The sequence below is a fragment of the Neolamprologus multifasciatus genome, chromosome 2 (assembly GCF_963576455.1).
Source record: "Neolamprologus multifasciatus chromosome 2, fNeoMul1.2, whole genome shotgun sequence".
In the NCBI taxonomy this organism is placed as follows: Eukaryota; Metazoa; Chordata; class Actinopteri; order Cichliformes; family Cichlidae; genus Neolamprologus; species Neolamprologus multifasciatus.
In genome coordinates this window covers 34757061-34784756 of record NC_140440.1, presented here as the reverse complement: position 1 = coordinate 34784756, position 27696 = coordinate 34757061, and the positions used below count along the sequence as shown (strand labels likewise).

The following is a 27696-nucleotide window of genomic DNA, read 5'->3' as shown; positions in this document are numbered from 1 at the left end:
AACACACCACGTGATCTAGCTTTTTGAAATGAGGGAGTCATCACTAAATGTTTTAGTACGCCCAGTTTTTGGTGCGTGTGGTAAGCTAACTCTCGTCAGCGGATGATATGGCCCTAGGGGCTTGTTTTGCAGAATATCAGAGTGGCTCCTTAATGTTTAATGTCTGCCAATGTATTTTATATTACCCCATCTTCTTTTCAAAAGGAAAGGCTAATGACTAACACTGCACCGCTGCTATTCATTTGTAATTAGTATTGCCCTATGTTGTGTGCAAATGCACTAGTAAAAATATCAAAGAATTGCATAATAGTGGCCATTCGCTTGCATTTAAACTTAGCATATCCTAATTGAGTCAGTGTATGCATATCACTTTCATTGGGTGACATACCAGCGCTTTTAGGTAAATAGTGGGACATTTCTTTATTCTTATTATTCTTATTATTTCTTTATATACCTTGGTTAATTTTTTCCCTTTAGCTTTGTTTGATCACATTTATGCATTAATGTGCTTCTCAATGGTATTGTTACATATATTGCACTCAACTCCTGATTTAGCGCAGAAAAATGAAAATGATACAATGTTGCAATATCAACAGGAACAGACCAATAGTCTGCATGTATGTATTACACCTTCTTTTTCAAGTATAGCACTTATTTAAATAAATATTTCCCCAGTCTGACCTTTTCTGACCCTGCTGTGATATCCTGTACATGAAAACAGGAAAAGCAGTCTCCGCTATCAGTTTATAGCATTTCTTTAGTCCCTGTTTTGCTCATCGCATTGTAGGTTTTTGAAAATATTTTTTCATTTTCAAAGTGAAAGCAAAGTGTCTAACAGCCCTAAGATAACAGCAGATATCCTGACTTCATGTTTCCTTTGATGGCTTTTTTCTTTTTTTGGGGGATCTTCTATGCCTTACTTCTCTGGGAAAAGAAATGCGCTGATGTGTAATATGTATACATAGAAATTTAAATAATTTAGGGTTCTTAATATTTTTCGGATTCTCAAATAGTGATGATTATTTGTCATTTCATCAATATCAGTTCACATTATGAATGTAGACAATTTAAAGTGGCAGGCTGAATAATCGGTCGCTAATGTGGCTAACAAATGCTGCATTAAAATTATGATTACTTCATTTCTTTCAGCTATGTGAACACAAATGGATAATGACATAATAATAATGATAACAATTTAATATTTACTTTGAAGCTCAATTTATATGTAAAGCTAATGATAATAATAAAGGTCTGGTTCTTCACTGGCAATTTTAAAGCCGTATCAACTTACTGCATCATATACAGTCCTAATACACACTGACTAGTTGGTCTCCCAGTAAACACAAGTGTTGTCAGCTTTTGGCTTTTCACTACATCCCTTCACTTCGCCATGGCAACAACCTTTCCACCAGGTCTCACAGGAGTCTTCGGAACTAGCCTTGCTTGTTATTATTGTTTATCTCTCTTGTCAATCACCCAGATCACCGCCATGCTCATCCATATGCATGGCCCCATCATTACATGCAATTGCTCATTGGCTGCTGGGTCTTGCGGTGCCCATGCCAGTCTTTGTTCGCTGCTGTAACAGGTGATTGTAGCAGACTGGCACATTGTTGGGCATCATTTTCATGGTGTAAAAGTGCACATGTGGGGCATGGCGATAAGTATGGGCCTCTTGGATTAGAGCTTAAGCAGGAGAAACGAGTCCCCATGGGCTTAATTGTGGTTTATTTTGGCACACAGCACATAACTCTACTCTGCATCAAATGCCAATTTAACAATGAAATGTGAAATACATTATGCAGACTTGGGAGGGCTGGAAAAATAAGACAGGAAAGGAGAGGAGGTATTGAATAAACAAAGTAAAGGCAAGGAAAAAGAGAAATCAGGCTTGATTTGGTCCAATATCAAAATGTGTTTTAGAAGTGATGGCCAGCACCCAAGGTACTACATGTACTTTTCACTGATCATCACCAAGCTGCTGATCTGTAACCACAGGGTCCTGGCCAGGTACTCTGTCCTAAGGTTGAATATTGATTAAAGGAAAAAACACACACACACACGCAGTAGGAAGTCCATTCACAATGCACCACAGCAGTTAAATTTTGATTATGTGCGCTCCATTCAGCTCCTTCTCTGGCATACTGGGTGCTGTATTTCCTTAACCAAGTAAAAATTTGTTTTCTGTTTTCACTTTCCAATTCGGTGTCTTTGTTTCTGTGACAGATGGCACATCATTCAAAGAAACCCTCTCAGAAGGCAGACTCCATAAACAAATTAATTTCTATTACTGTTTTGCATGCATGCTCTTTTCTTACGTGATTGACAGTCGCCTCATATATGCTCTGTATTAGTAAGACTATATGAGACGTGGCAGAAGAAAAATGGATACAAATGAGTGACAATTTCAGTGCAGTTCAGTAAAGTTCACCCTGCTATCTCCACCTTGGCAAGTTTGTTTCTTAGCAAATGATTTGAATATAGTTTCCCCTGCTATTCTTAAAACAATATGAGCATCATAGAGGAGTGATAATAGTTTATTGTCAGTTATTTATAAAAAAGTTTCATTTGTAACGGCTCACACCTATTCAAGTGAGAACGGACACACTTTTTTCTCTTGCTTTCACTGCTTTGCTCTGTTTTAATTTTTCTTTTTGTGTGTGTGTAAACTTGTACTTACTGTCTTACCCTCACTCTTAATCGCACTTCACACCTTCCATCATAAATACAAGTGCTCAGGTATGCATGTTTAACAAAAACCCTCATATTTTATCCTAAAAGGCAAATTTAATGTCACACTAAGTCTGTCAGCTTTTCCAGCCCCAACCCTGAAATTAATCCCTCCCCCCACCACATCTCTCCCAACCTGTTTTCTTCTCTCTGTGTGTTTGTCTTTTTCTCTTAGACTGCATTTCCCATTTAGTTTAATGCGATTTTAGAATCTGCCACACTCAGTTCGCTGCCTGTCAATCTGTCACTGTCGCTTTGCTCACAGTGAGATTTGACGTGTTTATGTCGTTTGGCAGGATGTAGATTGTGTAAACTACGCAGCTGTAAGACTGATGTTCTTTGTTTAACGTGTTTACCTCCGAGACATGATTTGCCATTTCTTTCTGCTGCTTGTTCTTATTTCTAACCTGTACGTCGCTCCTGTAGTGTCAGATTTAATTGTGCAATGTTTTCTAAGATATTTTAAAAAAGCACAAAAGTAATTGTAAATACATTCGATATGATTTGAAATTTAACAATAGTTTATTTGAGATTTTTAAACCTAATTTTTTTGTAGTGCTGAATATTTTCAAGCTAAATTTGTGTTGCAGTGTACTTTATTTTGTTGATTGTTTTTCAGTCAAAAGTACTCCCATTTGCATAAACAAAAACACAACTTGATAGCCTTTGTTCCATATTTTCAGTTTACAGTTTTGTGGTAGTAACCTTTTGTTTGAGATTGATGCCGTCTACACCCACAGAGCATTGTGCAAAGTTACTTTTTTCTTTCTTTTGACTATTAAGCTTAGTTTGAGTAAAACAAAACAAAAAAAAGAAACTTTGAAATTGCCCAAGTCGTTCTTTTTAGACTGTCAGGGTTTGGTTTAAGAAGTAAGGTTTGCAGAAAGCTGAGAAGTCTTTACATCTGTTGATTATTTTGTTATTGATTCAAACCAAAGTCTTCGCTGATTTGCCGTGAGCCAGGTAAAAAGCCCGCTGAGGTGTCACGGCAGATAAGTGGCAGTCCCATGTTGTTCTCATCACAAGTGTGGGAATAATAGCAAATGTTTCTCTGTCTTCAAAAACTGAGGAGAAAATCAATTAAAAGGAGAAAATCACATCTGTCAAACACATGGCAGGCATGGCTTGTCTTCTGTCTTTGTTATAAACCCTCCATATGCTCTTTAAAAAGGGGCACAATTTACTCAGATCATATTTTAGACATCAGATAACGCTTTCTCGTTTCTCCTTTATTTAACCCAATTTAATAAAGAGTTTATTGCTCTGAGAAAAGTTCCATCGATTGGCGTATCTCTAATATCGCTGATTGTATCTCAAGGGTTCTTGGGCTTCTTTGTCATTTTGACTTTACTTTTGGGAATATGCTGCTCTGGTATGAGTTGTAGTATTATTGTACTTACAAGTCCAAGTCAATGAAATTTGATGATGATATACACCATATATACATATATGTATTTAGCAGATACAGTAAGCACTGTCACTGTAGCCTGAATGTCATATTTTCATATTACATTAAACCGCATGCAAGCATTTAAACTGTTTGTTAAAGTTTATAGTTATTGCATAACCAGTACTGCCCATTAAGTTGTTCTAACTTGGCGTGTGAGTGCTGAATGCTATGAAACTGTGAATTGACAGCAGCAGAGATCAAAGTGTTGAAGTAAAAGCCCTACAGACACTGTCATCCTCTGCAAATGTTTAGTGAACCGAAACCTGTATCTCATTACTTCTACACTCTTCTTTACCCTCTCAGCTGCTTCCAATCCCCACCTTGACAGTCTGAGTACTAATAGTGAAATTATTCCTACATATACATACATATATATATATATATATATATATATATATATATTAGGGGTGCAACGATACTCGTATCGATATTGAACCGTTCGATACAGTGCTTTCGGTTCGGTACGCATATGTATCGAACAATACAAAATTTTTTATTTATTTTATCAATTTTCCTTCTGACGATGCTGTCTGTGTTGAGCGCTCAGTGGATCTGCGCTCGACAGTGCAGCCTAGGCGGAGTAGTCGAACACAGATTCACTGAGCGCAGGGCAAGCTAGCGAGACAGTTAGCTCGTTAACGTGTTGGCCGTCCAGCCGCACGCACGGGGCGATCCGCGGTAGCTCGTTAACGGAGATTTGCCGTGTTGTGGCGTTAACGTCATTTCAACGAGATTAATATACAAACTGCGCTAACGAACTAGTTCCCACCAATGTAATTGTGGCACATCCGACATACTGTTTTACTTTTGTCCATGAGGCGCTTACCTTCAGGGTCATACGTCACATGAAAACCAAAATAGTTCCAAACGCCAGATCTGAATGAGGGTGGGGGAGGTTCAGTTTGCCATGTTGCATCGAGCTTAGCTTCTGTCTCGCTAGCTTGCATTGCGCTCAGTGGATCTGCTCTCGACAGTGCAGCCTAGGCGGAGTAGTCGAACGCAGATCCACTGAGCGCTCAACACAGACAGCATCGTCAGAAGGAAAGTTGATAAAATAAATTTAAAATTTTGTATTGCTCGATACATATGCGTACCGAACCGAAAGCACTGTATCGAACGGTTCAATATCAATACGAGTACTGTTGCACCCCTAATATCTCTCTCTCTCTCTCTATCTATTTATCTATCTATCTATGGATCTATATATATATACATACTCAGGTTAGCTAGCCATCACCAGTTTATCCACATGTAACTGAAAGGCCCACCTGATCCTAGCTCAGTCATTCTCAACCACTCGAGAGGTTGTGTCCCATTTTGACTTCGGGACATCCAGGCAGGCTTTTTTGTCTTTATGTCAGTGGCTTCCATCTCCTCCTTTGGCCAGCTTATTAAACCAGCACGCTATCTCATATCTGGCGGACGTAGGTGTTGATTGTCCAGATCTTGTTATTCCTATTCAGCTGGATCCTCAGGACTTGCCGTACTCTCTGCAGGTGTTTGGTGGCTACAGCTTTCCTAGTGGTCTCTTCATGTTTCTTATTTGCTAGTGGGATTCCAAGGTACTTGTAGCTGTCCTTATTGTCTATAACACTGGCTTTTGGTAGTGCACTCCCCTCAGTAGGACTGTGTTCCCTCTCCCATCCGTTCCCTTCACATCTAACTACACTTCTTTAGTCTGAATGACATTCCATTGTTGTTGCTGTAGATCCTGGGGGTGTGGATCGAGTCTTGTTCACTTCTGGCATACAACTTGTATGCCATGTTGCTGTGATCTGTTTTAGATGCATTAGCCACTGAGTGTTGTAGTTATGTGTTGCATCCTTCTTAAACTGATAGAATACTGCATAACCCTGCATTTCGTTAGCAAAATAAATTAAATGAGTCAGGTTGTGTGGAAGTATGTGATTTTCTTTTCTTTCCTTTTTTAAAAATTTATAGTATTTATGGAGCAATAAAGTAAAATAGACACATAACTGCTGTGTGGATATGCACTCCTTAAGTTCCCACTTTCATCTTGGTTTTATGTTTTTGTTTTTTTAAGCAAGACGTGAAAAACTAAAATACTCAACTATGCAAATCCAGTTTTCAAACTGACAGGTGGCCATGTTGTCTTTTCAATATAATGTGTAGACAATGACATTGCCAGTTTTCTGCTCATATCAATTAGCATAAAACATCTTACGACAAATGTGTACACAGTTGCTACACACATTTCACCTACACCTGCTTTCTTTTTTGAGGATTTAACGTGAACAACATGCTGTTGTTGCTTCATGTTTCGCCGTGTCTTGGCACATGTGCTGATACGTAGCGCCTTCATCGTCGCCCAAGGCGGTAAATGAATGTGTAGTTTTGCTAGCATACTTGCAGTAATCTCTCCTAGACTGCTGTGTGTGTCTGGTGGCCTGTGGTGAGGAGTCTGGCCCAGCGTCATCACCCAGACTCCCACATTGCTACACATATGGTGCTGCCTTTGTGTCAATTGTACTCTATGGGGATTCTGATAATTAACAAGATGACAGACAAATGAAAAGACGAGCACAAGGTGGATTCGATTTCCCACTACCTTGTCTTCTTGCTTTGTTTTTCATTTAGTTGCATTCAACTTCCATATTTTGAAATGTTTTAGATTCATTTCACTTTTTTCGCAAGGTACTCATAATGTAACTGCAGTTTCTACTTTGCAAATGGCAAATTTAACAGACATTTTCTGTTAAAGTTTATATATGTAATGGCTTGTCTTGGATTTACATGCTGTGTAAAAGTGCCGCATCAGTTTTGAAAGGTACAGACATTATTATAAATGGACTGGAATACATTTATCAACAAGGACCGCCAAGGACACTTTTCCTTCATGTCTCTTCTGTGCCAGACCAGACTCATGGAAATAGAAAGACACTGTGAAAGACTTACATCATGAGTGTGAAGACATATCCCTAATTATTTGCCAGAGAATAATCTAAATGATCGGATTTGTCACAGTATTAGCTGTAGCTATTGCAACAAATGAACAGTTTTCCTCTATATTACCGTTGTTTTATTCAGAGCCAACTCTACAATGTCAGACAGCACTGTTACTAATCCGACTGCTAATATTGTCTTTCAGAGTTCATGAGAAGAACTTTATTCACAGCTTATTTTGTTCTGAGTTTATCTACCAGGAGAGTGTAGATAGTTTTTGGATCTTTGGAATTTTATTGCATACAGAAAAAGCCCATTTGGTTCAGTGAAACATGGATCATAAATTTTGGATAGTAATAGCATCCCAGCTGTACCTAAGCGGTCTAAACGGCTGCATTTCTAAACATATTTGGATAGAACTCCTCAGAACACTTTAGCATGATCCGAAGTTTTCCCAGTCATTATTAACTTCAGCATGATCCTTAAAATTACAATTGCACCAATATTTTGTTGTTGTTGCTCTGTTTTTTTGTTTTTTTCATATCCTAAAAAAATATTTATGTTCCTGTTGACATGATCAAAAGCCTTCATTATAAAAGCACCATTGCTTGCTGCAGACCTTAATTGGGGCTTTGGAAAAAGCAAGAAACATTTGATTTAATGGCTTCATCCCAAACAGGGACTGCATGGCTTGCATTATAGCTCACTTTTTTTATTGCTGAATTCCCTGAGGGAAGGACAGAGATGTCATCATTAGTGGGAAGTAGACTCTGGCTGTGTTGTCTGTGATGACTGCTGAGGTCTATAGCATGGTCAGCCAGGCCTGTGGCCCAGTAGCTGTGTCTGCTCTCTGTTTTCCCTGTCTAGGCTTCCATCTGGCCACGTGATCCTGCGCCAGTCTGCTCCTGCTGAATAAATTTGGGGAGCTAATGAGGAAGGAAGCTTTGTGAGGAACTGGAAAAGGGCACATCTTCCTCTCTTCTCCTCTGAGAAAAAGAGGTGGAAAAGTCGCTGTGGTCAATTTTATTAACTTGGCTGACCTTCACACAAACAATTAACATTTACAGAAAACGCAGCCCCTCCCATTATCTTCCTCATCTCCATCTTTATCTTTAACCTCACTACCAGCAGGATTGTTTTTTCTTTTGTGAAGAAATTTATAAGACAATTGTAGATTGATGGACAACCCGCTGCATGCATTTTATAGACAGTAGCAAGGATATGTTGGAAATACTGCAGAAATTTGGATCTTTTATTCGTTATCAGGTTCAGTAATTGGCTAAGGGCCACCGTTCCCACAGTAATAAACCAACAGTGAGCAGTAACTGCGTGACCTTATCTTGTCCTTGTTGTGTGAGTCCATCAGCAAACCACTGTACACTGAGTAAAATCTGTTCCAATAAATCTGTTTAAAAAAGCGTGTATTCATTTATATACTAAACAAAACTAGACAATCCACTAACTGGGTCACAGAGCCTGGACCAAGTCTAAACCTAAGCAGCAGGTGAGTCCAAAAACAAACAACTAGCAGTTCTGGTCACCGATCGGGGGGCGATCGTGGCTCAAGAGTTGGGAGTTCGCCTTGTAACCGGAAGGTTGCCGGTTCGAGCCCTGGCTTGGACAGTCTCGGTTGTTGTGTCCTTGGGCAAGACACTTCACCCGTTGCCTACTGGTGGTGGTCAGAGGGCCCGGTGGCGCCAGTGTCCGGCAGCCTCGCCTCTGTCAGTGCGCCCCAGGGTGGCTGTGGCTACAATGTAGCTGCCATCACCAGTGTGTGAATGGGTGGATGACTGGATATGTAAAGCGCTTTGGGGTCCTTAGGGACTAGTAAAGCGCTATATAAATACAGGCCATTTACCATTTACCGGCCACGGGACGAGCAGCGCTTCACTGGGAACTGATAGGCGACGGGACTCCTCAGGCAGCTTGGTTGGAGGTTGTCAACAGACGCGATGGAGAACCTTGGGCTTGGGCAGAACAGGACCAAGTGGCGGAGCACAGACCTCTGGCTGGGACAAAACATGCTGTGGCACAGATGAATCAGGTCCACACGGCACGGGCACCTCTGGGTAGGACAAGGCAGACGGTGCAGAGACCTCTGGCTGGGCCTGCACAGGGCACACAGCAGGCTCTGGATAAGCTACCATTCTCATTCTGGAAAAACATATGGGTTCCTGGACTGGCCGAACACCAGTCATCCCCACCTATGGAACAGGTACAGGTGCAGAAGTGGACTGGGTCTCAGCTGCCCTCGCCCTGGAAACTGGATCAGGGCCCAAGTCACAGGTGGAAAAACTCAACCAGTTTCCAAAGCACAACAGTCTTTGTGTTTATGAATTTATTGATGCAGGTTGGGGAGCAAAAACAGTCTTTTGATAGTGCTTAGATACTTTTAGATAGATACTTTTGATTGAGCACACATTGACAGTAAACAGTCTTCAAAGAGGATAATTCAGGGAAGTAAACTGTGAAGTGACTTTCGAGTCGCTAGCCCAGCCTCTTTGCAGACTTGAGTGGGTCAGCTACATGATGCACACTTTTAATGTTGGTCGCTTTTGAAGCAAAAGAAACAGTCTTAGATTTTGATGGGCTAGTGGTACACTGAACAGTCATTAGGTCCTTTGCATAGCAAACAACAGTTTTTGACTTACCGTGAACACGAGGGGAAAGGTCTTTCTCACTCACAGGGAATTGCTCTGCAAAAGAAGAGCAGCGACCACGGGAGCCTAGTATCTTCTTGCTCCGACTGCCCCCGACTCGAAACCTTCAGCGGGCCACACAGCGGCATTGAGGTGGAAATGCTGAGCATTTCAGCTCGTCTCCCTTGGAACAGACATGAGGAGACACAATATATACAAGGAAGGAGGAAACAGAGCAGAGCGGAAACACCTGGGGAACACAGCCGAACATAGTCCGACTGATGAGACGGGAAGCAGAACAGAACATAATGCACACAGGACGAAGGACTGACAAAATAAGACAGGAAGCACGAGAGACGCACACAGACTGACTACATACAGAGGGTGAGAGGACCCAGATAGACACACAGGGACATGACTGGGGTAACAGAGGCAAATAAACATGGAGACAAGACTAACTGCACAGGGAGACACTTATAATTAACACAGAAAACTAGACACAAGAGGATGGGAAACACTAAGGAAGGACTTGCTCTTACACAATGTATAACAGAAGAAGACTAAATATGCCGAGGGAATGGCTACAAGAAACAATAATGAAATTAACCAAGCGTAGAATTCATAAGAAAAAAATCTAGAAAATCCACTAACTCAGAACGCTGGGTCACAGACCCAGGACCATGACAAATAACCAAAGTTCATGTGTTACTTTGAGGCTTGTATGCTGCTTAATATGAATAAATGTTGATACAAAGCGTAGTATTGTCTTTGTGCTGATAGCTACAACAGCAATCAGGGTCATTGTAGCGAGACAAAATGAGGTAGTAGTGTAATATTCAAGAAAAAATAACAATAAACAATAAAAAAACAAATCTCAAAGAATAAAATCATGACTGTATTAGAAAAAAGCCAAAAACCTTTTCACAGTCCTGGCCACTTGTATGTTTGGACTTTCTATTGATCAAGTTTCTTCTATCAGTGTTTCAGATTTTTCCAAATCTTGTATTATAGTTTGAATGAAGAAACACATTTTAGACCCTGTTTTCTGCTCTTAATACCAGTTCAGCTTTATCAACCCCTGCTGTGGTTACTTGCTTTCATTAAGAAACATCCTGCTTAAGTTATTACAACATATAAACTATTTCATTGTTATGATGCTCATACTTCTTTTTCTCTTGCATTTCCAAATTGATGTTGATTATTCATAGTACTGTGTTTTTGGTTGTTGGTTGGTGTTGAGGAAAATACAAAGCACTCTAGTGGTATCAAGTAGAAATACATTTTACTAAATTTTAACCTACTGTATAGTCACGTAGATCTGGATCTCATCTGCAGGTTGACTTGTTAGGAAAGGCATGTGTCCATGAGGCAACATGTGCAGTTTTTCAAACTATTTACTAGGGGTGGGGGAAAAAATGGATACTGTGTAGCATGGTGATATTTTGTTTGCTAATAATGTATCGATACAGAAACGGCAGAAATTGATATTTTGTTACAAAAAAGGTTTTTGTGGAATGGAACTTGACCCTTTTTCTGAGCAAGAATCCTGACATTCCTTCACTGTCCAAATGTGTTTAACTTTTTTATGGCAGCAATAAACATGACAGTTTACTTATTTTAATTTAAGACATGTTTTATTTGAATTAAGTTTAAAACTTTTTTATTTAATGTAAAATTATATTTTGTTTTCATTTACTTTCAAATTCTTCAGTTGCTGAAGGGGCTGCATAGTTTTCATAAACTGCATAGTTCAGAATAGCTATAATTGTACCAGATGGTTGATTCAGTTAAGTTGGACTAGACTGTAATACAAACCGTTCAGTTTGTCAACAATCAAACTGAAATGAGAGAAAGACTGAGTGTGAGACTTTGATATTAGAGAAAATGAATATTGATAAAGTTTACCTTTATGTACAGAATCTGAATATCGCAAAATATTTTAAAAAATTGCAATAATATCGTATCGTGCGTTAAGTATTGTGATAATATCGTATCGTGGGATGTATGGTGATTCACTCCTCTACTATTTACTAACCTAGTAAACTAAACAGGAACACAATAGTGTGAGTCCAAGCAAAGAGCTGTTGTGGACTTTTTTCTCATCTTGTTGTGTAAGCTAAACTGTCCTCCGTGTCTGTGCAATGATTTTCATGTTGATGTGGAGTGAAAATTACATTTGCATTAACAGTGGCTCTGTTGTTGTGGTGTGTGTGTGTGTGGTGTGTGTGTGTTCTTCCATTTCTAGAACCTGATAAAGAACCTGCCAGAGCAGAAAGAGCTGAATGCGCTTGCAGAACTAAAGGGTGAATATGAGGAGCTTGTGGAGTCAGAGCAGTTTGGCATTGTGGTGAGTATCATTTTCCGGTGCCCACTGCCTCCAGTCTGCACAATCACATTCCCTGTATGTTATAGTCAAATATTTGCAAGCATACACTGTTTAAAAATTGAATTTTTACTTCATTACACACTCACTTTTTTGGGGAGCTGCTTGGTTTGGACACTGGTAACTTATGACAAGGGTTTTTAGAAAAAAGCAAAACTTCCAAATGACAGAGGCTGTAGTTGAAAGCGTCCTTTTGACTTGAGCAAAGAACAGTTCAATCATTTTTGATTAGGATTCTGCATCAAGAACTTACTGAATGCCATATTTTGACATCAGCTGTCAATGTTGTCTCATGATAAAATCACACCCCGAGGCTACCAAAGCTGTCTGTAATAAAGTCCTTTGAAAGGTACGCAGTTGACATCAGTTGGCTTGGTGATGTTTCCCAATCCTCTAATCAATTTACCATGAACAGCCAAATTTCTGTCTTTTGCAGTGGTGAGATAAATAAAGTTATAGTGTATCACAACTTCACAAAGTAATCTTCATGTCTAGCACTCAGAAGAACTATAATTGTTTAATCTGAGTACGCATACACATATATGCAAGACATATGAAGAGCTTTGTCCTATTTTATTGTTCTTTTTTGTAATTCACAAATTGCCACAGACCTTTCAGAGACTTTTGTAACAACGAATCACCTTTGAACAGACTGAAATAAACAAACAAATAAATACACAAAATCAGCTTTGGACTTGTCCTCTAATTGAAACAGCTACTACTGCGGATGACTGACAAAGTCAGGTTAAATTGTTTTACTGTAATTCTATTCTAGGAGATGGAAAGTACATCACCAAGCTACTCTGACCTTTCCACTTAGTTACAGCTATAATTACTTTTTAATTAACTGCTCTCGCCATCCACTTACCGAGTGAAAACCCAGCACTTTAGGCAACTGTAAAAGAAAGTGTTCTTTAAAGGTAACTTTACAACAAGACACAGAGGTACATTATACAGGTCTACAAAAGAAATGCTGGAGCTAAATGTTAGACCTCGGGCTCACAGCTATATGTTACATTACACTATTTATCTCTTTACTTGTCTGTGTCTTTTGGAAGATGTAATGAAGCAGAGGGTGGCAAGTTTCCCTCATGAGCTCACCAATGTGATCGCACGCTGCCCCACTGATGAAGTAGCGCCTCATTGTAGAGATATTTAGTTCCCCTGGGAAATAAGCTATGTTCAAGCTTTTCTCTACCAAAGCTGTCACCAATATGCTTGCTTTCAGTGTGTAATTTGTACTTATTGTAGAGAAATCATTTCAAGTAAGAGAGAGAGAAGGAATGTGTGTGCATGTGTTTGTGATGGAGAGTAAGTGACTGAGTGTGTATAGCTGTGCCTGCAAAGAATTAAGGTAGAGGGGATTATGGGTATGTGTTGCTATATATCGTATGTGTTTCTTGTTTGTTTTTCACCCGATTAGTATTTCTACATATTGTGTTTTATATTATTTAAGACAAAATCTGTTTAATAGATTTCTGTGTGAACGTAGAACATGTTTATGGTAGATTTGCAGTTTATTGCAGCAGTATTACACTTGAGCTTGAACACAATGGTGATAGCGAGGTGGGATAGCTTTATAGGATTTCTCTACTTCTTTTCTTTCTTTCTTTTTTTTTGCTTGTTCATTTTATGAAAATTTAGTGTACAGTAGGAACCCACAATGTTTTGTGAAATATCTCCTATATTGTGGATAGTGCTACTTCACTGAAATCTGTAATGATTAGATTCAGAAAGCCTTTTTGCTTTGCTGCTGATGATCTGCACATATATATATATATATATATATATATATATATATATATATATATATATTAGGGGTGCAACTATATACAAAATTCACGGTTCGGTTCGATACTTTGGTGTCACGGTTCGATATTTTTTCGATACAAAAAAATGTTCATGCCTTTTTAATTTGTCATTTATCAAAATTATAAATATGTATTTGAACTCAAAAGTACAGTTTTTAAATGTAATGTTGCTGAAACAACAAAGTAATAAAAATAATAAATCTATCTGATGGAGAAATCACTCATCTTTGGAAAAGAGAGTTTATTACAGAGAAATGGCTCTTTCAAAATAAAAGCTATACTATACGCTTCTTCTGGGCTATATTCTCAGCAGCATATTAAACATATCAGGTCCCCATAAGGAGAATCATGTGCTAACGGCTGTCTAAATGACTCGAGTAAAAGTTGTGTTCCCTCTAGTGCTGTCAGCGTTAATCTGAAATGACATTAACGCCACAATACGACAAATCTCCGTTAACGAGCTACCGCGGATCGCCCGTGCGTGGGGCTGGACGGCCAACACGTTAACGAGCAAACTGTGCTAACGCGCTAGTTCGCACCAATGTAATTGAGCATTGCGTGGCACATCCAACATACTGTTTTACTTTTGTCCATGACGCGCTTACCTTCAGGGTCATACGTCACATGAAAACCAAAATAGTTCCAAACGCCAGATCTGAATGAGGGTGGCGGAGGTTCAATTTGCCATGTTGCAAGGAGAGCTTAGCTTCTGTCTTGCTAGCTTGAGCTGCGCTCAGTGAATCTGTGTTCGACTACTCCGTCTAGGCTGCACTGTCGAGCGCAGATCCACTGAGCGCTCAACACAGACAGCATCGTCAGAAGAAAAGTTGATAAAATAAATTAAAAATGTTGTATTGTTCATACATATGCGTACCGAACCGAAAGCACTGTATCGAACGGTTCAATATCGATACGAGTATTGTTGCACCCCATATATATATATATATATATATATATATATATATATATATATATATATATATATATATATATATATATAGTTGTTGGTTATTTGTCTAACGAGTGCTCTGGCATGCAAGTGCAGTTTGTTTGTCAAGTAAGCCACAAATTGCTTCCAATCAGCAAAGTTTTGCTACTTACTTAATACATATACATGTATTCAGGGTAACTCACCCAGATAATGAGCTCATTCAATTCAATTCAATTCAATTCAATTTTATTTATATAGCGCCAAATCACAACAAATGTCGCCTCAAGGCGCTTCATTGGGTTGTGTGTCGTGACGCATTATTCTATGTGAGATTTTCCCATGAAAATTGTGTGCCTGTCAAAAATCTACTCATTTGTTAATTAGCTGAAATGAAAACAAAAAAATTTCATTATTGCATAATACTGGAATTAAGAATATTTTGCTAGCACACAATATGGATATTTATATTTGAAGATCTGTGGCAATGAGTATTTATTTGCTTCCACTATGACAAAACCAGGATGATTTCACAAAAGTAGGTGTACAAAGAAAGTGCTTGTTTGATTTTTTAAATGCCACTTACATTCTTTCTTTATGTTGTCACCTCAGATGAGTTCAGTAAAACTCCTACGGCCACGTCTCAACGGCATTCTGTTCAAGCTGACGTTTGAGGAGCAGGTGAATAACATCCGGCCCGACATCATGAATGTGACATTTGCTTGTGAGGAGGTGAAGAAGAGTGAAGGTTTGAGCAAACTGCTGGAGTTGGTTTTGCTGGTTGGCAATTACATGAATGCCGGCTCAAGAAACGCCCAAACCTTCGGTTTCAACGTCAGCTTCCTTTGCAAGGTAACGTAAACAGCACGCATTTAAAAAAACAAAACATGTTGGTTAAACGTCTAAAATGAGAACAGAAATGAAAATGAAAGGTGAAATTTAATAACTGTAACTGATTTTCAGCTAAAGGATGGCAGATTTATAAGAACATAAGGGAGTTAACTAATTAATTCAGAATCGTTTCGTCATATTTTAACATTAAAGATGATTCAAAATGCATTGATCTGATTTTACGTTTTAAGTGGTCCCAATTTGTACAAAAATTCAGTACCCCCCATGTTTATGCTGCACTTCTCCAAGTTAGTAGCGGCCAGGTAGTTTTTTGCATACTTGCTGACAGACAAACAAACAGCAACATTTTCCCTCCACCTCAGCTTTCACCTTGGAGGAGGAAAAATGTTTCAATAGACAAAATAACACAAACACTGGGAGGTATGAAGCTGCCAGCAAAGGCTACATCTGTGTTCACTGCCAGGTAAAATCACAGCATCCAAAGGTGTGAAAGAGAAGACTGGCAGCCATGCACACACACTTACAAAAGCACAACAAAGCCATCAGCCCCACAGCCGAAACAGCGAGGGTTACTCATGATACCATGAATGTGGGATTTCATCTTTTGATTAAAAAATAATACCACAAGAGGAAAGTTACTCTTAAAGTAGCAAGTTGAAGTACATTTGTTATTGTACATGATTGATTGACATAAGTAATCACCCAATATTTTAGGCTAAAATGCAACAATATTGCAATTAGGGGTGGGTTTTTATAATCGATTTATCAATTAAAATCGATTCTGGCTTGGATAACGTAAAATCGATTCATTAAAATCCTGAATCGATTTTTTAATATAAATTTATTTTGCCCGAAATGCCAGAATCTCTGGTGAAATCTCACAAAATTTCAACAACCACCAAACAGCTAAGACAGTAAATGAGAGCAGGAACACGGCTTCTGCACAAAGACTTAAACACACAGCGCAGCCCGCAGATCAGAATCAGTTCGATGTCGCCTTTCTCACAGTCGGGGCTGAAAGCCGACAGCGCGCTGATTCTGATCTGTCGGCGGGTCGAGCTTTGTGTTCACGCCCTTTATGAGCTGATTCTAAAGCTGTTAGTTTGATGTCTCTCCAAACAATATTGACCGAACCAGCAGAAAAAGAAGATCCAAACTACGCTTCACATAAACATTGTCATGGATTCACTCTGACTTTTACTGTTTTGCTTCGACCACGATGCACAGCTCTCTCTCTCGCGCTCGCTCGCTCTCCCTCTCTCTCTCTGTACGGTTTTCTGCATTATTCGCTTGCTTGTTACGCACAAGTCTACCGTTGTTTACAGCGCTGTCAGCCGACGTTTTTTTTTTCGTTTTATGTACTTCCGAAAATAAAACCTAATTTCTGTCGTTCAATACTGAACAAATTGAAACTTTTTAAAATTATGCAAAATGCAAAACGTTTAGCCTTGTCTCTAATAAAACCGCTGTAACTTCAGAGGTAATGTTCATGTGTTGATTAATGGTTTTCTTTCGTTTTTGATCTACTGCAGAATATTTTTATAAAATCCCAGAAAAATCACCTTCATGTTTTTCTGTGTTTTATCCTCAGCTACTTTGACACAAAGGCCTCTGCTGTGACGCTCACAGCTTTGATAAAGTCTTGCGTGTGTCAGCTTCCTTTTTATAGATACAAAAATATGCAAATGTACTGATCTGAATTATAATATTTCTGACTGTCAAAATTTCCCAGATTCAAATCGAAGTGAATCGAATCGAATTAAATCGAATCGTGGATCGAATCGATTCAGGACCTTGGGAATCGGAATTGAATCGATTCTAGAAATCAGTGACGATACCCAGCCCTAATTGCAATATTTATAATAATATATAAACCGCGACCCTGAAAAGGATAAGCGGGAGCGAATGGATGGATGGATGGATAATAATATATAAATTTACACATATACACAGACTTTCTGCAAATCTGTGAATACACTCTAATAGCTTCTAATTTGCTTTTCTTTGTCATTTCTAAAATGTCATGATCTGTTTTTGTTTGTTATGCAACTAAAGTCACCTTTTTAAAGAGTTTTCATATTCCCAACTCAAACTCTTACATAGTAGAAGTAGCGGAAACTCTTTTCAGCTCCCTTGTCACAATGGGTCACAGCGGGTAGTTCTGTGCGTTTGATTTGACAGATTTTTTTGCCGGATGCCCTTCCTGACACGGCCGCAAAGGGGATTTGTCTCTCTGGCTAGAAGTGAATCAGCAACCTTTTGTTTAACAAAAAAATTGGTAATCTACTAAAACATCGAACCACTAATGATTCTATACTTACGCAAAAACCAAAAGTCCGGAACAAAAGAAACACGCTGACATATATTACACACATAAATGCATAAAAGAAGGAACAAAGACTCCAACCAAACATCCTCTTTGTTTTTCTTGCTTTAATGTAGGTTTATATGATAATAAAACTAATAAAATAGTTACTGGGGGAAGTCTGTGAAGGTTCTCAGTCATCCAGGTCATTGTAGTCAAAGGAGCTTGCAAAGAAAAGCGTCTGGACTTCTTTAAGTTACTTGAAGACGTTTCACCTTCATCCGAGAAGCTTCTTCAGTTCTAAGGTCAAATGGTGGAGAGTCCCAGATATAAACCTAGTGGGAGTTTCCCCCCACAGAGGGACAAAAGGACCCCCTGATGATCCTCTAATCGCCTGAGCCAAGGTGTGAAACTGGGTGTGGGTCCCAATCAGCCAGAGTTTCAGGTGAGTTCATTGTGAAACCTGGTCCCACCCTATCATGCGATGTCAGATGGCCCAGGATGTGAGTGGGCGTTAAGGCGTCTGGGAAGGGATCTCAAAACTGGATTATAGATGGCAGAGAGTTGGTGTCGTAAACCACCGCCTCTGTTCAAAGATGGTCGCTCACAGTGGACATAGATGCTTCTTTCACTCCTCTTTCAAACCATCTGTCCTCTCTGTCCAAAATGTGAACATTGGCATCCTCGAAAGAGTGACCTTTGACCTTTAGATGCAGATGGACTGCTGAGTCTTGTCCTGTGGAGGTGGCTCTTCTGTGTTGTGCCATGCGCTTGTGAAGTGGCTGTTTGGTCTCTCGATGTAGAGGTCTGGGCATTCCTCGCTGCACTGTACGGCAAACACCACATTGTTAAGTCTGTGTTTTGGCGTTTTGTCTTTCAGGTGAACCAGTTTGTGTCTGAGTGTGTTGCTGGGTCTGAAGTACACCGGGATGTCATGCTTAGAGAAAACCCTCCTGAGTTTCTCTGATACACCGGCTACATAGGGGATGACAATGTTGTTGCGTCTGTCCTTCTTATCCTCCTTCTGGTACTGGTCCCCACACACGGACCAGTACCTCCTGTTTGACTCCCATCACCCTCTGGAACACAAACTTGGAGTAATTAGGACCCTACACCACCGGGCAGAACATGTTCCCTCTAAGCCTGAAGGGAAAAAGAAGGAACACACACATGTAAAGGAAGCACTCAAAACGTGCGGCTATCCTAAATGGGCGTTTAAAAAGTCAGCAAAGAGGCCCAGAAAATAAGATCAGATACCAGCGAGGGAGGATAAGAAGGACAGACGCAACAACATTGTCATCCCCTATGTAGCCGGTGTATCAGAGAAACTCAGGAGGGTTTTCTCCAAGCATGACATCCCGGTGTACTTCAGACCCAGCAACACACTCAGACAAAAACTGGTTCACCCGAAAGACAAAACGCCAAAACACAGACTTAACAATGTGGTGTTTGCTGTACAGCAGCGAGGAATGCCCAGACCTCTACATTGGAGAGACCAAACAGCCACTTCACAAGCGCATGGCACAACACAGAAGAGCCACCTCCACAGGACAAGATTCAGCTGTCCATCTGCATCTAAAGGTCAAAGGTCACTCTTTCGAGGATGCCAATGTTCACATTTTGGACAGAGAGGACAGATGGTTTGAAAGAGGAGTGAAAGAAGCATCTATGTCCACTGTGAGCGACCATCTTTGAACAGAGGCGGTGGTTTACGACACCAACTCTCTGCCATCTATAATCCAGTTTTGAGATCCCTCCCCAGACGCCTTAACGCCCACTCACATCCTGGGCCATCTGACCTCAGGAATTCGCATGATAAGGTGGGGCCAGGTTTCACTATGAACTCACCCGAAACTCTGGCTGATTGGGACCCACACCCAGTTTCACACCTTGGCTCAGGCGATTAGAGGATCATCAGGGGGTCCTTTTGTCCCTCTGTGGGGGGAAACTCCCACTAGGTTTATATCTGGGACTCTCCACCAGTTGACATTAGAACTGAAGAAGCTTCTCGGATGAAGGTGAAACGTCTTCAAGTAACTTAAAGAAGTCCAGACGCTTTTCTTTGCAAGCTCCTTAGTTACTGGGGGATGTTTTGAGACCTTGTGGGGTCAGTAAAGAATGGACAAACCTCCCCTTAATACCGCCTGTGGTTAGCAATCTTGCACTGGCGAAAAACAATCAAATAATATTTCAAATATATGTTTTGGGCATTTTGTTCTTGTTTGTTTTAACCTCCTAGGTCCTGCGTCCACATATGTGGACATCACATTTTGGGTTATTTAGACCAAAATACTGAATTTTGCTCTACAAGGGCCTGATATGTACTTACGAGGACATTATACTGCTACTGTTCTATCAAAATTTTAAACGAATATCCTCATATTTGGCTCTTATTTTTCTTAAAAACCCAAAAAAAGGTTAAAAAAAAATCTGGTCATTCTTTGTTTTTACATTCATCGGGCTCCAATATGACCAAATATCAAAGAGAAATTAAAAATGCATGTCGTGGAAGAGTTCAGGTCTTAGGAGGTTAAAAAAAATAGAAAAATTAAAAAAATAGAGCTGATGTATTCTGATGATCTCTCACTTCATATGATTTTTTTAATATTAGACAACTATGCATGAGTTATAAAGCCACTCCATTCTGCATGTATCTGAAGTTAGCAATCCTCCACATTTCTTGTACAGCGAGAGCTTTTCTATGGTGGATGTAGTGTACTGTACTTTTGGTATTCCTGCAAGCTGACTAAATCAGCGAGGAATATCAGTGTAGAGCCTGGTAACGCCTCAGGGGGCTGATTGGCCATTATTGATGGACAAGGAAAAAAGTCTGCTTTCTCACTTTAGTCAATCAAGTAAATGGCCTCCTAGGTGGCAGGTCCAGGGTACCTAATGGGCTCATCATGGAGGAGGTTGATGATGGGAATAAGCAGCAAGAGCAAAGGCACAGGCTGACCCACCTTCACCTTCCACCTCTTGACTCCCCTGGTTCGGTCTCCGATCCTGTGGAGTACTCACTGACATCCAGCTCACATATATTAAACAAGCTGAAATTCTGCTAAAGGGTTGCAAGAAGTTTAGTAACTATATTGCTCAAAGAATACCTGTATTACAGTGAATACTTTAAAAGCAAAAGTCGACAAAGCATGGTCATTCAGACTATAGAAAGAGAATGTTTGCATCTTTAAATGTCATGATCAGGCTGTGTGCAGGCAGGAGAGGACCCAAACGCAAACTCACGGGAAAACAGGACTGAACTCAAAATACAGATTATTGCTGACAGAGGATAAAGGCGATACAAAATAATATGAAACTAAACTGGGAAGTACTAAGGAAGTGACTCACGAGGAAACACACGGAGGGGCACACAGAACTGAGGGAGACGCAGACATAAATACACAGAGGGTTAACGAGGGGAGTGGGAGCACACGGGGAACACAGGTGACACTGATAATCATAACAAGACACGGCAGGAGGAAATGCAACACTGATGGGAGACTGTCAAAGTAAAACAGGAAGTACACAGAGGTTCAGACAGGAGGAGAGAGAGCACGGACATAACGGGCTGGGGAAAACATGGAATAAAACACAAGGAGGGGAAACGAGGGTTCACAGATACACAGAGGGGCACACAGGGGGTAACCAAATAAGGAACATCTTAACTAAACAACCAAGGCATAAATAAAGAACAAAATACAAAACACACAAAAACTAAGAACACTGGGCCAACATGACCCAGGACCATGACATCAAATGTATGTCATACGTGTATAAATACTGCATGAGTCAAAGAATATTTGTTCTTTCAAATAAAGAACACCTGGTAATGATCATGTTTGACTTAAGCTAGACGTAACAGGATGTGTAGCAGGCGCTTGACTTGTTAGAATGGAGTCATCTACCCGACAGTTCTGACCTTGTACAAAAATACAGTATTTCTACAGGAATTACTGTTTTTTATAGAATTACTAGTGTCTTTAAACACCAAAGCACAAGCCTTACATTTTAGTGTAGTGTGCATTTGCAGAGCTTTTTTTTTCTCGTGTACTTTTATGTTCAAATGCCGCTTTTGCTTTTTTCCTCTGTTTCTTATGATCCAGTGTGATATTTAGTTGTATGAGTAATCATGCAATATATTTGTCTTTTGAGCTGCTCCATCTGCAGGAGTTAAATTGAGCAATCAAGGGCCGACAGTCCTCTGTTAATGTGAGCGTTCTATATTCTCACTGCCACTTTTTCTCTTATCAGTTTTTCTGTTGTTTTCATTTATTTATTTCCGATCTACATATTTAAGTGGGAACTTGTTTGCACGAGAATAAAGCCAATTCTTTCACGGCAGCACTTTGAGACAGTCATCCTCGCCTTTGTTAGCGCTCGGCTGGATTATTGTAATGCACTTTATATTGGGGTCAGCACATTATATATTAGTCGTCTACAGAGGAGGCAAAATGCCGCAGCTCGTCTTTTAACTGGCACTCGAAAGTTTGAGCACATTTTCCCTGTTTTAGCTTCACTTCACTGGCTGCCCGTTTCTTTTAGGATTCATTTTAAAATTCTTTTATTTACTTTTAAAGCTCTCCGTGGCCTCGCCCCATCTTATCTCTCTGAGCTGCTACAGCCTCATACACCCACCCGCTCTCTCAGGTCAGCTGATCAGCTGCTCCTGTAGCAGCTCCAAAACTGTGGAACGAGCTTCCTTTAGAGATTAGACAGGCCACTTCTTTATCTGTTTTTAAGTCACTCTTGAAAACCCACCTCTTTACCCTGACCTTTGACACCACGTGAGATGTTGGTTTTTTATTTTTAGGTGATTCGATGCTGTTTTATCTTGTTTTTGTTTTAATATAGGGCTGTTTTAATTTTTTTTATGTGTTTTATTTATTTATTTTGCTGTTTTCTGTTATTCTATTGCTTTAACTTATTTTCTGTACAGCACTTTGTTCCTGTGCTGGGTATTTTAAAGTGCTTTATAAATAAAATTGGATTGGATGTCCTGCTACTCTTCGTTCTCATGTATATGCACTTCTGAAGGATTTCAAATGGTGTTTCCTCAAATCAGGTTTTGTTATGAAAGACTGAACGATACAACTGTTCAGAATTTGCTTTCAACAACACAGTAATGAAGCTTTTTTCAATCTGTTTCAAATGAAAAGATTTGTCTAAAGTAGTGACATGTATTTACACTCCATTCAGTTCTGAGTAGTTACTGTATTGTACGAAATATTTTATTTGGGTAGTTTAAAAAAAACGCATCTAAGATAACAGGTAAGATATCCTAGGAAACACTCCTCATTGGAGCTCTGACAGTAAAAGTCACTTTTAGTACTGACTTTCAAATATCCAGAGCAAGGCATGGACTGAGATTAACATGACTCTGAACTTTGACATGTGCCCAGGCACCGCACAGCCCCTGACACAGTTCTCACGATACCTCAAAGGTGCATTGACTAAAAATCCTGATGTAAAATAATGTGAAAGTAACATCAGCACCTTGGGCTTTATACAAAGTCCTTCTGCCCTTATAGAGGCCCTCAGCCGGATGTGTTGCTACTACCAACGACTGCTTCTGTATTGTAGCGTTCTCTCTTTAAAATACAGTATACTTGCAACCATACATGACTCATCTTGGTTTTCTTTGTTTGTTTTTTAATAGTAAACCATTACTAAGTACTTAACATGGCACTGTAGTGCTTTGTTTTGTTTTTCTGTTTTTGTTCTTTTCCTTTAACTCTACAATTATCATTGAAGTAGTCCAATTTCTTTTTCATTTCAGTAAAGCAGCTACAGTAGGCTATCTAGGATTTTGCTTGTTCTAGGGATTCAGTCTTATTATGTCAGAGAAAATTCACCTTACAATGCTAATCACGCTTCCAGATTCATTAGCCCCATTGTTACAGGTGTGTGAACTCGAGCACAAAGCCGTGCTCTGCCTTTATAAATGTTTGTGAAGAAAGGGGTCCTTCTGAAAGGTTCACTGTAATAGCATGAGCATTTATCAAATTTCTTCCCTCCTATCATTCCATAATGACGTGTGAGTGGTGTTATTGCAAAGTGGAAGCATTTAGGGACCACAAGCACTCAGCCGTGAAGTGCACAAGAGGGCTGAGGCGCATCGTGCGTTAAAGTAGTCAGCGCACTGCAGTTCAAACGTCCTCTGGCATTAACATCAGCATGAAAACTGTGCACCAGGAGACTCGTGCCATGGGTTTCCAAGGCTAAGCAGCTCCTGTATGTGTAATATGGAGATCTCTCTTTCCTTATAATCCCCTTATTCTTAATAACACATGTGCGCATCATCCCAATGTGTACTAGATATGTACTAGGGTTGTCTAACAGCTAAAAGGTTGGTGGGTTGGTACATTGGTCATCAACGTATCCATATGCAAGATACCGATATGCTGCCACTCATGCATCTATCATAGTGTGAATGTTGAAGTACTTAGCCATGGATAAAACGTTGCATGAATATATATGTGTGTGTGAATGAATGAGACTTATAGTAGAAAGAGCTTTGAGTGGGTCAAAGCATAAATCCAAGGCATAGTTGCTCTTTTTACTTCTCCTGAAGTGCATCAGGAGCTGCATCTAAAAATATACAGAACTATCAGTTTAACACCTTACAGACAACCACAACAAACTTTATTTATAGAGCACATTTAAAAACCAGCGGTACACCAAAGTGCTTAACATACGAGAGGGTCAGATATAAGTAAAAGAGAAAGATGAAGGCCATGGCCAAAACCAAACATGCCAGTTAATGGCAGTAAAAACACAGAAACAAAACTGATACCACACAAGTCTGTAGCAGTGCTGCAACAAAAGCAACTGTGTGCACAGGAAGAAATATTTAGATGCCAGACAAGAAAGAACAAACCCATTTGAGAAAAATTAAAATGATCTGCACGCTGTTTGTCTTCTGTTAAATAATTTAAACCCTAAAATATTTTTAAAGACAACATTTATATCCTCTACACGTTTACTACTGCTAGAAAATTATGGGCTCAGTAAAACACTCAATACTCTTATTTTGAAAAGATGCATATGAGTGTTATTTGTGTATAATAAATATGAAGTCATGAATATAAAGTGGCGGGTAATGAGAGATGCTTTGCATGGTCTTCAGATGACAGGTAGTCTCCTGTCTCGGTGACAACCTGTGGGAAAAGCAAAACACGGAGATGTGATAAAACAGTTAAAGTGTTCAAATACTTTAGATTGATAATTGAATGTCAGAAAAACCTGTTGCAGAGATATTGAGGCGGTGATTTGTGACTCATATATAATTTGCCGTCAAAAATCTAAACGTAGACTGCTGTTTTATTGAGTCACATATTTTTGATCTAGATGCGTGTGGGTGGATAATTGAATAAACAGAATAATAAAGAATAACTGAAGATGTACTCTTTGTTCCCATTACTGACTCTGTTACATCGAATGAACAAAAAGTCGAATTCACAGACGCAGAAGGCTGAGAGACATTTATGTATTCACCAGTTGTAATGTTACAGAGTCACAAGTGTTACCACCAGAAGGGATTTTCATGTTATCATTGTGTTAGAGACGTGTTATAATCACAAATATAAACAGTGAGGCGCACATTCACATTTCAGCATGGTTCACCTCCTGGCTGCGTTTGACCAAAGTCCCAATGAAAACTTCTTCTAAATTATTATTATTATGTTTAGAAATGACATCTATTACCAGCTACAGTCAGCGTTCACCAGATCATCTTACTTTTTAGTGATGATAATGTCTGATATCTGAAATAGAATAAACAAAATGTGTCCCTCAGTCTTGTTGAAACTGATACAATAAAGAAAAACAATACAATGCAATTTTATAGGTCTGTGATTTCCCCAGATAAGGATCATTTTTTGTTATTACTATTATTATTATTATTGGGACGATCGTGGCTCAAGAGTTGGGAGTTCGTCTTGTAATCGGAAGGTTGCCGGTTCGAGCCCCGGCTCGGACAGTCTCGGTCGTTGTGTCCTTGGGCAAGACACTTCACCTGCCGCCTATGGTGGTGGTCAGAGGGGCCGATGGCGCGATATGGCAGCCTCGCTTCTGTCAGTCTGTCCCAGGGCAGCCTGACAGGAGGCAGCTACAATGTAGCTACAATGTAGCTACATTGTAGCTGCCTCCACAAGTGTGTGAATGTGAGAGTGAATGAATAGTGGAATTGTAAAGCGCTTTGAGGGGTCCCGAAAAGCGCTATATAAATGCAATCCATTATTATTATTATTATTATATTTTAAATGTCTCATATTACATATTACTAATCTTAGAAGTTTCTCTTCTCTGCGCAGTAATAACAGTTTGGCAATATGACAATAAACCAATTAAAATGCCATGAAATTCAGTTGTGATTAGCGAAACGATGATTGATCCTCTTCTAATGACAACAGCGTGTGTGTTTTTGAGCTGATGTGTGACAGCGTCTCTTTGCCTGTTCCTTTCTCTAAATGTGTGCGCATTAGCACACGTGTTTCCACGCGTACATGTGTGGGCATGTCCAGCTGCAGGCTGTTTACAGGATGCATATTATCAGTATGAGTACACTGAGGTGGGCTGTGCTAATTAGCTTTCCCAGCATGCCATTCAAACAGCATAGCAATCACAGTGGGCAATGAATATGGAACAAGTTGTCTATGCACTGATGTGAAGAATCCGAGCTTCCGCTTATGAACAGACTCACACACACTTGGCAAATACAGTACATTACTTTTGTTCAAACTTTCCTGCTCCGTTTATTCTCAGGGGAGTGGGGTTATTATTTGTGTATATACTCTACACGCATATGTGTATTATTATCTGTTTCGGTTTAGTCTTCAGTAATTGGTTGCACATTTTGGGGGCTCTCATTTATTTTACCTTCTCACTATGTATTGTAATCAGTGTGAGTTGGAGTTCTCCAGAATTTGGGCTTTTGGCTTGTTAGGAACTAATTTTGTTGAATGTACAGCAACAGCTGTACATTCCCTGTAAACCCCTCTTGTGTTTCTGAGTAAACAATTATGTTTAACATTGTCAGTGTGGACAATAAAATATAATGTAGAGATACAATACGTTGATCCCACGAAATCTATTGTTTTAGCAAATAATATTATATCTAATTTAGCCACACTTCCACTCTCTTTCTCTAGAGCACATCTTACTAGTTGCATTATTATTACCATGACAGCCAATGCTTTGTGTATATTAACAGGAACACATAAAAACTGCTTTTAAGTAAAAGGGCCATTCCTATCATAGTCTTCTGCCAAAATGTTGTGATGAAAAACACTTTCCTCTTTTCAAAGCTACATCGACTCAATTTTAATTAAAATTCACGTGATTATTTAAGGAAGCAGGCAGATGTTCCAGACCTGAATGAGGGAAAAGACCATGCTTAAAAACGTATAACAGTCACTGATTTTAAGTGAAAAGAGCGCCTGGTATTGAGGATTAAAAAAACCCTTTGGTTTGACAACATGTACCTTCATTGAGTAAATGAAGGGACATTGTTTTCCTCAAGTAAATGACTCTAAACATCTGTGAATCTTTTTTCTATCTTTTTCAGCTCCGAGACACTAAATCTGTCAGTCAGAATACAACACTTCTTCATTTCCTGGCTGAGAAGTGTGAAGAGAGCTACTCTGAAATTTTGAGGTTTCCAGACGAACTGGAGCATGTGGAAAACGCTAGCAAAGGT

General features: G+C 39.5%; 1 protein-coding gene across 9 annotated transcripts in view; it reads left to right on the top strand.

Moving 5' to 3' along the window:
- diaph2 (diaphanous-related formin 2) overlaps window positions 1-27696 on the top strand; it is a 421028-nt gene that overhangs the window by 242621 nt on the left and 150711 nt on the right. For all 9 annotated transcript variants that reach the window (XR_014868698.1, XM_085130728.1, XM_085130725.1 and 6 more), the window contains 3 exons: window positions 11969-12070; window positions 15458-15697; window positions 27565-27694. Coding sequence is in view for 8 of the 9 variants with exons in the window: in XM_085130728.1 (XP_084986854.1) it covers window positions 11969-12070; window positions 15458-15697; window positions 27565-27694 (472 nt within the window). In the remaining variant the exon portion in view is untranslated. The remainder of the gene's footprint in view (window positions 1-11968; window positions 12071-15457; window positions 15698-27564; window positions 27695-27696) is intronic.